The following is a 12,724-nucleotide window of genomic DNA, read 5'->3' as shown; positions in this document are numbered from 1 at the left end:
GCACCATCTCAGTCGGCAAAGTACTTGCCATGGAAATATGAGAACCAAAATCTGATCCCTAGAGCGCACAAAAAAATCCAAGCACGTGTTGTATAGTACTTTCCTCTGAGATTAAAACTGTGCACCTTGGATCAGGGGAGCTCACTAAAACACAGGCGGTTAAAGGAACGTAAAACTACAGGATGTTCTGAGTGGAGGTCAAATATTCCATTTTTCAGGGAGTTCTTATTAGACAGGATAGCTTCAGGAAGCTCCTAAAACTGACCAGAATTATTCACCTAAGGCCTCCTGAGAGCCACTTTCAGATCTGCAGCACAGACAGAAAGAGGCAGAGTCAAGCTGCACTGCCTGGAACAGACAGACAGACAGCAGACAAGCCACCTCGGAGAGGTTCAGACCAGTAGAGCTAACTCCAAAAGACATTCTCTCTAACACGCTGAGCTGCCTGCAGGTTGCGCGGTGAGCTCAGGTTCCAGATTTCTTGAGCTTGCCACCTGTGCTGGGGTGGGCTTTGGTGTCACAAGCTGCCTCTGAGACACTCACGCTCCGATAGTGACTCTGCACCCACAGTCTTGTAAGGAACCCCAGAAAAACCCACTAGTTCACCAGGTTGGACTTTGTGGTATCCATATTTTAGTCTGTTTTCAGTTCCCTATCTAGGGTGAGGAGTTGCTTGTTCCCACCTCCCCAGGAATATTGTCACGCAACGGCATGGTGGCATGCTCTTGCAACTCCAGGGTTGATGAGGTGAAGACAAGAGGAACCCTGGGTAGCTAGTCTATCCTACTTGGTGCCAGGCAAACGAGTCTGTCTAAAAAAATAAAAATAAGGTGTATAGCACCACGGGAACAATACCTATGGTTGATCTCTGGCCTTCACATGCATATGCAGACGTGTGCACATGAACATACACACACACACACATGCACATACACACATGCATGCATACACACACACAAATATATTCCCCTAAAATTCTTTAGCCACAGCTAAATATTATGCGGTGTGTAAGCTCTCTGATTCTCCTTTCAGGATAAAGATAATAATTGCCACTGGCCCGAAGGGATCTAAACAGCAACTGTGCAAATGGCAGTGATGTCCAGGGAACTGCTCTGAGCAAGCTGACAGTGGTCCTCTGGGTCTTCCTGGGTTCATCATTTCCCTGGGGTGCTGCCTGACTTCTCGCTCTCAGATAGGGAGTTGGGGGGCGGGGTGGAAATAGGTTGCTGTGTTTGTCTAGAATCTCGTTTTCTACTTACAGCCTGTCTGGTCCTCTGTCTTTCTCATCTCTCCTGCCTGAGACTTTCTGGGACTGGGTTTGAAAGTAACTTTCTTGCCAGGCAGTGGTGGTGCACACCTTTAATCCCTGCACTCAGGAGGCAGAGGCAGGTGGATCTCTGTGAGTTAGAGCCAATCTGGTCCACAGAGCGAGTTCCAGGAGTGGCTCCATAGCTACTGGGATACCCTGTCTTGAAAAATCAAAAAGACAGAGAGGGAGAGAGGGAGAGACGGACGGACGGACGGACGGACAGACGGACGGACGGACGGACGGATGGACAGACAGACAGACAGACAGAGAAAGAAAGAAGAAAAAAAGAAAAATTTCTCCTTTGGAAGAAGGTTTGGGTGCTGAAGAACTAGCTCAGCAATTAAAAGTGCTTACTACTCTCTTCATGAAGACCAGAGTTCAGCTACCTAAACCCACAGCAGCCAACTTACAACTGCCTGTAACTTCTGCTCCAGGGGATTGACATCCTCTTGTGGCCTCTGTGAGGCTCATATGCCTGTACACAAACACACACACACATGGACATGCATGCGCGCATGCACTTATTTATATACATAATTAAAGCAAAATAAAAAAGTTTAAATGTAAATACAAATACGTTTTAGGAAGAGTCCTGAATTGGGCATGTGCAGGCATAATCTGTCTTGTGCACATCTGTCCACCTCTGTCCCAAGTAAACATCACTGTCACCAACCAGCAAGTGTTGAAGCTGTTCCAGATCACCTTGCCACGAACTTCTTAGGAGCTGCATTTGGGGAGCTTGAATTCTCTTGCTTGCCAAGAGCTGTCTCTGGATGTCTCTATTAGCCACGTGGACTGCAGTTTGATTGCTGTAATTGCAGAGGGTGATATCCGCTCCCCTCTCCAGAAGACTCTCAACAACCTGTAAAACAGTAATATCTTAAGATTCAAAAGATGTGCTTTTACTTTTAGTTTAAAAATGTTCATAATTAGCCAGGTGGGGTGGGGATCACACCTTGAATCCTAGCATGCGGGAGGCAGAGACAGGAGGATCTCTGTGAGTTTGAGGCCAGCCTGGTCTACAGAGCGAGTGCCAGCACAGGGTTCCAAAGCTATATAGAAACCCCTGTCTCAAAACAACAAAACAAAATATTTCATATTTATATATGTTGAGCATATTTCCCTCTCCATCCAATTTTTTAGCTTATTTTTGTTTTGTTTTTCTCTTTTGAGGTAGAGTCTCATTATGTCACCCTGATTGGTCTGGAACTTGCTACATGTATCAGCCTGGCCTCAAACAATCTGTTTGCCTCTGCTTCCTGACTGCTAGGATTCAAGACAAGTGTCACCATGACTGGCTTACAAAGTTATTTAATGTTGTGAGTGTGTATGTATGAGTGTGTGTCTGTGTCTCTATGTGTGTGTGTGAGTCTCTCTGTGTGTGTGTGTGTGTGTGTGTGTGTGTGTGTGTGTGTGTGTGTGAGAGAGAGAGAGAGAGAGAGAGAGAGAGAGAGAGAGAGAGAGAGAGAGAGAGAGAGAGAGAGAGAAAATCAGATCCCTTGGTTATTTGTGAGCTGCCCAATGTGGATGCTGAGATGCCAACTTTGGTCTTCATGATTGAGCAGCAAGTGCTCTTAACTGCTGAGTCATTTCTGCAGCTCCATCCCCAGAATGCTTCATGTTTTTGAGTGGCAGCTGCACAGTTAGGGCTGAATAGAAGACTAACTTAGATATGGCTCTCATTCCCGATAAAGGCAGATAAGAATGGGGAAATTGGAGACTGCAGGCTGGGGTATAGCTCAGTGGTAGGAGCTCATACCTAGCATCTGGTGAGGTGGTCCCGAGCACCACCACAGAAAAAGATCCGAATGCAGGGAGCTCTTATTTACCTTCTAAAATGATGAAACCAAATCTCTGTGATGGCTGGTGTGGTGGTGCACACCTTTAATCCCGACACTGGGAGGCAGAGGCAGGTAGATCTCTGTTTGAGGTTACCCTGTCCCTCTGCCCCCTCCCCCCCAAAAAAACCAAAACCACCACCACCAACAACAAAAATGACTCTGTGGGTAAAGGTGATTTCTGAGAACTGTATTTTTAGACAAGAGGATCTATAAATATTTTCTTCTAAGGACACATATCGAATTCTTTTTTTTTTTTTAACAGGATCAGGATCGTATGTAGTCCAGGCTAGCCTGAGACCCCGGACTTCTGATCTCTTGCCTCTACACCCTAAATGCGGGAATTATAAGTGTTGCCGTGACACCTGGTTTATGTAGTTCTGGGGCTTGAAGCAGGTCTTCATGCATGCTGAGCAAACGTTCTACCAGCTGAGCCACGGCCACAGCGCCCAACATTCCAACATTGAAGTCTATAGTAGTTTATAATTTAGAAAAATGAAATTCATGTGATTTAATCACCTATTATTTAATCTACATGCCTGTCCCTATTCACCTGTCTGCCTATCAATCTAGTCAATCAATACAACCATCTACCTACCTGTCATCTATCTACTTACAGTTACCCTTACCCTTACCCCCCCAGTCTGTAGCATTTATCTACATTTCTATGAGCTATGTGTACAGCAGAAGAAGTATGAGCTCAGGGTCTTGGTAGGCAAGTGCACTCTATTCCAGCTCAGGTTGGCTTATAAAGTCCTAAAAGTTGCAAATTTTTTTTTACTTATTTCTGGAGAGTGAGTAAATTACATTCAAACGCTGAAGTGATTTATTTTTTCAACAAGTATGGTACAGGTGCCCAGTGTGTGTCATGGCTTGCCCTTGGTCTAAGCCCTAAAAAGCAACCCAGGGTAACTACCCAGACGGTCACATTAGCGGATGTAAAGATGGAGAAGGTCACAGGAGACTGGAGTGGTGGCAATGAAGAAGACCACTGAGCTGTCTTTCAAAGTCTGGAGAACTTTTGAAGACAGTTCTTACAAAGGCAAAACATGCATTTCAGAGGATAGAGTGCTTGCCTGGCATGCATAAAGCCCGAGAATTTGTCCTAATATGGCAAAGACTGGGCATGGTGATCCGCACGTATAATCCCAGTGCTGGGGAGGTGGAGGAAGTAGGATCAGAAGTTCAAGGTCATCTTTGTCTATAGCAGGCTTAAGGCCAGCTCTGATATGGTGGGTAGTGTTAATTATCTTTGTTTTTTAGAGGTAGGTATGCTCTGTGTAGCCCTGGCTGTCCTGGGACTCACTATATAGAGCAGGCTGGCCTTGAACTCAGAGATCTGGCTGCTTCTGCCTCTCAAATGCTGGGATTAAAGAAGTAGTAGAGTTAATTATCAAGTTGACAGAATCTAGAATTACCTGGGAGATGGGCCTCTGGGGATACCTGTGTGAGTTTTTGTTTTTATGTCTACACTCTTTCTAATAAGCTTTAAAAGGATGACAAAGGGTGCCAGTCCCCCCATCTATCAGAAAAACAAGCTGAGCCAGACAGTACCCTCATAATGATCTTGGCTCCTGAGCTAGGACTTTGCAAAGCCTGGGAACAGAAGTTTGTTGGTAGAGGAACAGGAAGCTACCATCGTTCAGAAAACCAAAGGCAAACCCTCCTTTCTTCCTGCCAAGCTCTCTTTTCTCCTTCCCCACTGTACCTCTGACAGATTTTCTTCTGCTGCTGTAATGAGAGGTGTATTTCCGGTCTGTGGGTGCTGAAAGTCAAGGTTTCCAAGGACTGAATGGACTTCAGGAATATGGCCACAGATTGCCTTCCACGTCACCCCTGGAACCACTTCCCAGGAAATTGTGGATCAGTTTGTTTTTGTTCATCTTGCTGGTTCTGTAAAATTGCCTTAAAGAGAAAGATGACTTAATGACATGAGGCCAGCGAAACAGTGGGTGATTCCAAGTAACTTCTGCCTTTATTGTCACTGGGTCCTCCTTTTATACGGAAAAAACAGGAATGGGGGTGGACGGTGGCTCAGTGGACAAAGCCCTTGCTGCTCAGTGTGTTCAGATTCTCAGACCCACATAAAAGCTAAGCAGCTTAGCAGCTAGCTAGGCTACGTGTAATCCCTGCACTCAGGAAGCCAATGGAGGATTCCCAGGACACACTGGCTAGTGATAGTAGCCAGATTTGGAGAGAGACCCTGCCTCAAAAAAGTGGAGAATGGCTGAGGAAAATGCCCAACATGTTCTTTAGGCCTCTATAGGTACATACAATGCACATGCATGCATACCCACAGACCATGTATACACATGCATGCACACACACATTTGCACATGCATGCACATCATACACACACACAGATATAAAGTGTAATAAATAGAGTCTGGGCAGATGGCTCAGTTGTTAAGATCGCCTGCTCAGAAAGCATGAGGACCTGAGTTCAGTTCTTCAGCACTCATGAAAAACAACTTTGAGTTTGATCCCCAGGACCCAAATGGTAGAGGGAACTGGCTTCCTAACTTCCACGTGTGTGCTGTGGTACACATTTACATACAGATACAAAGACATAGGCATTCATTTGTACACACACAGATAGACACATAAACACATGCTAAGTGAAAATGTAATAAAAAATAAAAATATCGATGGCTTAGTGGTTAAGCACACTGGCCGCCCTATTGGAGGTCTTGAGTTAAATCCCAGCACCCACATGGCAGCTCACAACTGTCACTAACTGTAGTGCCATCGGATCTGATGCCCTCTTTCGGGTGTGCAGACATTTATGCATACAAAATACCCATGTACATAAATACATAAATAAATAACCCTTTTTGGTTTGTTTGTTTTTGAGACAGGGTTTTTCTGTGTAGCCCTGGTTGTCCTAGAACTTGCTCTGTAGACCAGGCTGGCCTCAAACTCATAGAGATCTGCCTGCCTCTGCTTCCCAAGTGCTGGGATTAAAGTTATGTTACACTCCTGCCCAGCTAATTAGTAAATCTTTAAAAATAAAATAATAAATTTACATAAAAATATTATAATGTGCCAGATGGTGGTGGCATATATCTTTAATCCCAGACCTTGAGAGGCAGAGGCAGGTAGATCCATAAGATCTACAGAAATAGTTCTAGGACAGCCAGGGCTACACAGAGAAATCCTTTCTTGAGAAAAAGAAAGTAAATGAAAAAAATATAGTAATATATAACTTGCCAGTTATTTTTAACACTTTGCTTTTAGGTACAGCCATGTATCTGTATGTAACCTCCTGCTGTTTATTATACATCTACATTTATTATGTAGATGGCGGACATATAAACTGCCTCCGGTGGTCCACCCTGCAAACAACACTGTGATAACCTTCCTACTGCAGCCTTGCAATACATAGCCCAAAAGTCTGCTTGTACCCAATGTGTCAAAGATAGTCAGTCTCACTAAAACATGCCAAAACATTCTCCAGAATGACCTCAGCAAGTAACACCCACCACCACACTGAGCGTTTTCTTGGGGTTCTTCTAAGAAGGCATTTGGTTGACAGCGGTGACTTAGTCATCACACTCATTGTTAGCAATTAATAAATGTCATGCTTGGAGCTTCACTAAGGATAGCAAGAACAGACAATATGTTCAAAATTGGACCACAGAAACATTTCGAGCCAGTACACATACGCACCCTAGCAAATCATTTTGCAGCTTGGATTCATCTTCATAAGTTGTTTCTCAAAATGCAACATCACTTCAAACCTCGAAATGCTTTCATAGACAGAATAATTACAGCCTGTCCTTCAGTGAAGCCGGAAACCGTGTATTCAGATAACAACCAGGCAAGGACTCATGTCGTCAGGTTATCCACAAAGGAGAACTAAAACCTCAAGCACCCAGCTATTCTTCTCCCAGGTTGTTACCTAGCAATGAGTGTTTCAGAGTCTGTGCTTTAACTCTTGCATGTAATCTTTTTGTTTGTGCGTTTGTTTCTCAGATAGGGTCTGGCTTTGCAGTTCAGGCTGGCCTAGGTTCCAGGCCGGCTCTGAATTTTCCATTCTCCTGCCTCAGACTCTTGGGTGGCATTGTGTACCACCTGGATCTTGCGTAATCTTTAAGAGAGAATTTCACAGCTAGTAACTACTCACTAATATAAAAATAAAAATAAAATGTGAATTTAGGTAAACCGCAATCTCAAAGTCATCCAGTCATTAGAAGACTGGCAATGTGATCACTATTTGGTGATCTATGTCACACTTGAAGACGCCTACAGAAAGACAATGGGGAGTCAAAGACACCTGCAGTGTCTCCATACATCTGTCACTCGAGTAACACGGACTGACTCACATTGCTTCTTGTGGCTGAGCACCATTTCCTCCTCTGCTTCCAGCCTGAATATTTCAACTTTAAGTTTCTTATGGAGAAAATTTTCCTGCTTTCCTATTTAGAGGAATTTTTAGCAGTAATTTTTTTTAAAAAGCAATAATGTTTTGTTCTATAAGGTTGAACTAGAAGCTTTATCTTCTCTTGGATAACAATCATATTTGTTCCGAACTGTGCTATTGTCTTGTAACGTCAGAAACTTTTGTAACTTTACATAATGCAGCGTTTCAAAATGATGTCTTCATTACGTTTATAATTTCTTTAGATTATATTTACCCTCATTACCCCCCTTGTCTCCCTCCCGCTGCCCACTGAACCCCTCCTCTTCCCCTGATCTCCCTTCTAGTATCTTCTAGTATCCTGTCTTTTGTTGTCATTGTTTACTGGCCCAGTGAAGTTTGTTATAACCGCTTATGAGAGCATGGGCATTTTTCTCCCAATAAAGCTTTTTGCTATATTTTACATCTGACTTGGAATATTGTATAAAAAAGGCTTAAAGCAATTGAAACTTGATTTCAGGTTAATAAAATGTGCCCCAAAATATGTGTATACAATACTGAGTAGTTACCAAAAGTTCACAAACATTTAGTGATGAAAGTATAAGATTATGTCTGCATGGAATTTAATTTATTAATAAACCTTTCTGTCATTACTAGTTTTCTCTATAGTCTGGACAGTTCCATAAAGTATCGGAAGGGATTATTTGTAATGTCAAAACTTGCTTATTACAACTGTAAGGATAAAATTACCCAAGCTTAGGACACAGTTTCTTCTGTCAGTTTACCTGATGTTGCTCCCCTGGGGACATTCTTCCAGCAGGAAAACAGAGAGTTGCAACCTTCGGATTATCTAAAACAGGGCTAAAATGGGAACTTGGCTTACCTAGTGTGTGCTTTGCTGAGGGACACAATTGAAGGAGCACCCAGCCGAGTAGCAGACCGAATCATCCTACTTCTCCATGGCTCTGATTTCCGGACCAGCTATCAACCTTCCCTTCAACTAGGTTTCCATTTAGAAACAGCATAGATTTAGAGCCTTTTCTCTGATTCCGTTCCAGTGTTGTACAGTCCAAACACTTTATTTTAAAAAGTATTTTAAAACTGGTTCCGGGTGCACCAACCCTTTGGCTCAGTGCAGGGAGACTTGCTTAGTTTACAGGCTGTCGCCCAGGCAACCAGTTGCGGTGTGTTTAGCTTGGAGAATTCAAAGCATGACAGTCTCATGGAGGAAGGAAAACAAAAATGTTGTGCGTGCTTCTAAGCGGCTGTTGGAGTGTTTAGAAGACTTGTGCCCCTTGTACACCCGTGGCTGACCCCACTGCCGTTATTGCTTTACTCAGCGAGCAGTTCTCCAGAAGAGCGGTGCCTCTGTAGTCCCCTACTTTGGTGCTGAAAGGTCCGTTTTCAACTCCAAGATCGGTCAGAGGGTTAATATAGCCATACAGGCAGGAATGAAGACATTCTAAAGAGACATAGTATCGCCGGGCGGTGGTGGCGCACGCCTTTAATCCCAGCACTCGGGAGGCAGAGGCAGGCGGATCTCTGTGAGTTCGAGGCCAGCCTGGTCTACAGGAGCTAGTTCCAGGACATGCTCAAAACAAAAAAAAAAAAAAAAAAGCTGCAGGAGAAACCCTGTCTCGAAAAACCAAAAAAAGAAAAAAAAGGAAAAAGAAAAAGAGACATAGTATCCCTTTGTTCAACTGTCAGACTATGGAAGCAATGGACTGGGAGAAACTGGAAGTCCTAGGCTGAGAAAGGGAAAGGATGGAGCCTGGGGCCCACCGAAGGAGGAGCTTGTCTCCCCGGGAAGTGATAACTTGTGAGACCACCTGTGAGGTGGTACTGATGGGTCAGTACTGGGCAGGACTACATTTTCGCCAGGACTGCTTAGTTATACATACCTCCCGCCCTTTATTTAGACTAAATTTCATTATCAGGATCTCAGTGATGGATTTGGGTGGGGATCACTAGACATCTTTGTTACTCTTCCCCTGGCAACACTGAATAGATCTCTTTTCTCTGCTTTTCACTGTTGTCTATAAAAGGCCTAGTGGAGATCGGTAGCCCAGCCTGATTTATTAGGGATTGCCAAGACTTAGGCTCTGAACCTGATGACATTGGTAATAAGAATCCAACCCTATAGATTGTCCCTGGACTAGTTGTGTTTATTGACCCATACTTGAGGAAATCCTTTCATTAGGACACATTTATTCTTCTTCCTCCTCCTTCTCCTCCTCTTCTTCATTATTTGAGACAGGGTCTCACTTTGTAGCTCTGACTTTCCTGGAACTTATGTAGATCAGGCTGATCCCAAACTCACAGAGAACCTGCCTCTGTTTCTGGGGGATACATTTCTCATCTAGAGAAGCTTATAGTATTCTAACACAAAGTCTTTAGCAAATTGAGTGCATTTTTGTCCGACTCATAGACTACAACTAACCCAGCATTGAGAGAGACTATGAAAACAGAAACACCCTCATTAGGAACATACCAGACCTTAAGGTCAGTTGGCTTTTGGATCTGCTAGTCTTTCTTACTATCTACTGAAGGGTGTGGGGATCCCTTCTGTGAAGATGTGATATTATATCTTTTCACTGAAATTAGGTATAGTTGTGCTGTCAAGAAACTCTTCTTGCCGTTGAAAGCATGAAGCTTCGGGCTCAGCAGCTAAGAGCACTTGTTACTCTTTCAGAGGACCCAGCTTCAGTCCCCAACTGTCTCGGTGGGTGGTTCACAACCTCAGTGGATCTGACACCTTCTTCTGGCTTCAGCAGACACCTGTACATAGGTGGCATACGCTAACACAGACACACACATACACAGAAATAAGTGTTTGTAAGAAATAAAACAAAACAAAAGACCAAAGCTTTGTTTCTGTTGTGGGATTTTTCCCTCCCTCTCCCATCTATTCATCCTAATCTTTCTAAAGGTTACATCATGTGTGTTCTCTGCTTTGGGCAATTTTTACCAATGCTTGCTGTGTTTTTGACTGACCTAAAAATATATATAAATGGCAAATGAGAGTAACCAAAGTGTCCCTGAAGAGGAGAAGGATGTGAGGTCATCTTTCTTTCTTTCTTTCTTTCTTTTCTCTCTCTCTCTCTCTCTCTCTCTCTCTCTCTCTCTCTCTCTCTCTCTCTTTCTTTTAGACAAAGTCTAAGTAGGCCTCAAACTTCATATGTAGCTGAATATATATATGTGTGTATATATATATATATATATATATATATACCTGAAGAGAAGCAGGGTTCCCATTCATTAACTCAGTATCATTTCTATTATTTGTGTGCGTGTGCGTGTGCGTGTGCATGTGTGTGTGTGTGTGTGTTGCACATGTGAAAGTCAGATAACTGTAGGAGCCAGCTCTTGCCTTCTACCATGTAGGTCCCAGGGATTGAACCTAGGTCTTCAGGTTTGGTAGGAAATGGCTTTATATGATGAGTCATCCTACCAGCTCTCAGCACCAAATCTTGAGTGTCGCTGTGTTGGTGAGGAAGTGTAAAGTATCAACCTAAGCACTGGAGTTATCCGAGAAACAAGACAGATAATGTAAAGCCATAAGCAGTCATGGAGTCAGATAGCTGTAAACGCCATGAAGACCATTACAGGAAGGGAGGCTGAGAGTTGTGAGTTAAGGGGACATTATCAGACCATGCTTGTGAAAGATCTCCCAAAGAGGTGGCTTTGGGGTGGGGGGTTTACTCGTTTTGCTTTTGAGATTTATTTATTATGGTTTTGTGAGTATGTGGATGCCATGTGCATGAGCAAGCAGATGGAGAGCAGGGAATAACTCTGGGGCATTGAGTCTCTTTTTCCATGATGGGATCCAGGGATCAAAGTCTTGTTCTCAGGTTTGCATGGCGAAAGGTGAGCCCTATCACCAGCACCTAAGAGAGGACGGTTAATCTCTCACTTCAAAGAAAGGAAGCAGCTATCCTTTCGGTGAGTTGTGTGGAGAGTTCCAGGCTGCACAGCGGGTATAGAGGTGGTGAAGCACGTATGTATTAAGTGCTCAGGTTCAGAAAGGAGACTTGGCAAAGGCATCAGAACTGATGTAAGAAGGTGTACAGAGGCCAGATCCTCACGGCCCCAACAGGAATAGGAAGGAGTTTGACTTCATTCTAAATGTAGAATTACAGCATGTCATATTACTCAAGGGAGTGACAGGATCTAACTTGCTGTCTGTTGTTTATTTTTCGCACTTGTTTATTATTTCTTTATTTTTGTTGTTGTTGTTGTGTGAGAGAGTAAGAGGACAACTTGCAGAAGTTGGCTCTTTCTTCCACCGTGTGGGTTCGGAGGACCAGGGGGCAGACCTCTGCTTTATTGTAAATAACTCACTGGACGGGATTAGTAAAACTTGATGCTAGGTAAGATCTGTCTGTGTAAGTGTGACTTGATAACATGATCCTCTGTACACACACACACACACACACACACACACACGGTGGGGGGGGGGCAAGAATAAGACACAAGACAATGGTCAAGATTTCCCTCTGGTAGCCAAAATATATGAAAGCTTACCCTCACTGGGTTACACTCCTCTGGACTCTAGGGTTTTCTTAGCCTCATGCACTGGCTAGTTTTTATGTAACTTGATACAGCTAGAGTTATACTGGAAGTGGGACCCTCAGTTGAGAAAGTGCCCTTACCAGATTGGTCAATGGGCAAGCCTGTGGTGAATTTTCTTGATTGATAATTGATATGAGAGGACCTAGCTAACCATGGGTGGTGTCAGCCTTGAACTTGGTGGTCCTGGGTTCTATAAAAAGGTTGAACAAGCGTTGAGGAGCAAGTCAGTAAGCAGCATTCCTCACAGCCTCTGCATCAGCTCCTGCCTCCAGGTTCCGGCCTGATAATTATAAGATGAGAAAACTCTGGAACTGAATAGAAGACCTCGATATCAATCCACACATCTTCGATCACCTGATCTTTGATAAAGAAGCAAAAAATATCAAAAGGGAAAAAGAGAGTATATTTAACAAATGGTGTTTGCATAACTGGATATCAACATGTAGAAGAATGAAAATAGATCCATATCTATCACCATGCACAAAACTCGAGTCCAAATGGATCAAAGACCTCAACATAAATCCAGCCACACTGAACCTTATAGAAGAGAAAATGGGAAGTACACTTGAATGCATTGGCACAGGGAACCACTTCCTAAATATAGCCCCAGCAGCACAGACACTGAGAGAAATAATTAATAAATGG

The 12,724-nt window shown here is 43.5% G+C and overlaps 1 protein-coding gene across 1 annotated transcript in view; it reads right to left on the bottom strand.

Annotated features, from left to right (window-relative positions):
* Window positions 1–5,030, bottom strand: part of Map3k19 (mitogen-activated protein kinase kinase kinase 19) — a 35,148-nt gene extending 30,118 nt beyond the window's left edge. Inside the window, 3 exon segments of the mRNA XM_038350180.1 lie at window positions 1,983–2,171; window positions 4,856–4,969; window positions 4,971–5,030. Of these exon segments, the coding sequence (XP_038206108.1) occupies window positions 1,983–2,171; window positions 4,856–4,969; window positions 4,971–5,030 (363 nt within the window).
* Between the last annotated feature and the right edge of the window lie 7,694 nt (window positions 5,031–12,724).

This window comes from Arvicola amphibius, chromosome 12, assembly GCF_903992535.2.
Source record: "Arvicola amphibius chromosome 12, mArvAmp1.2, whole genome shotgun sequence".
NCBI lineage: Eukaryota > Metazoa > Chordata > Mammalia > Rodentia > Cricetidae > Arvicola > Arvicola amphibius.
Note: the sequence above shows the minus strand (reverse complement) of the source record. Positions and strands in the feature narration are given on the sequence as shown.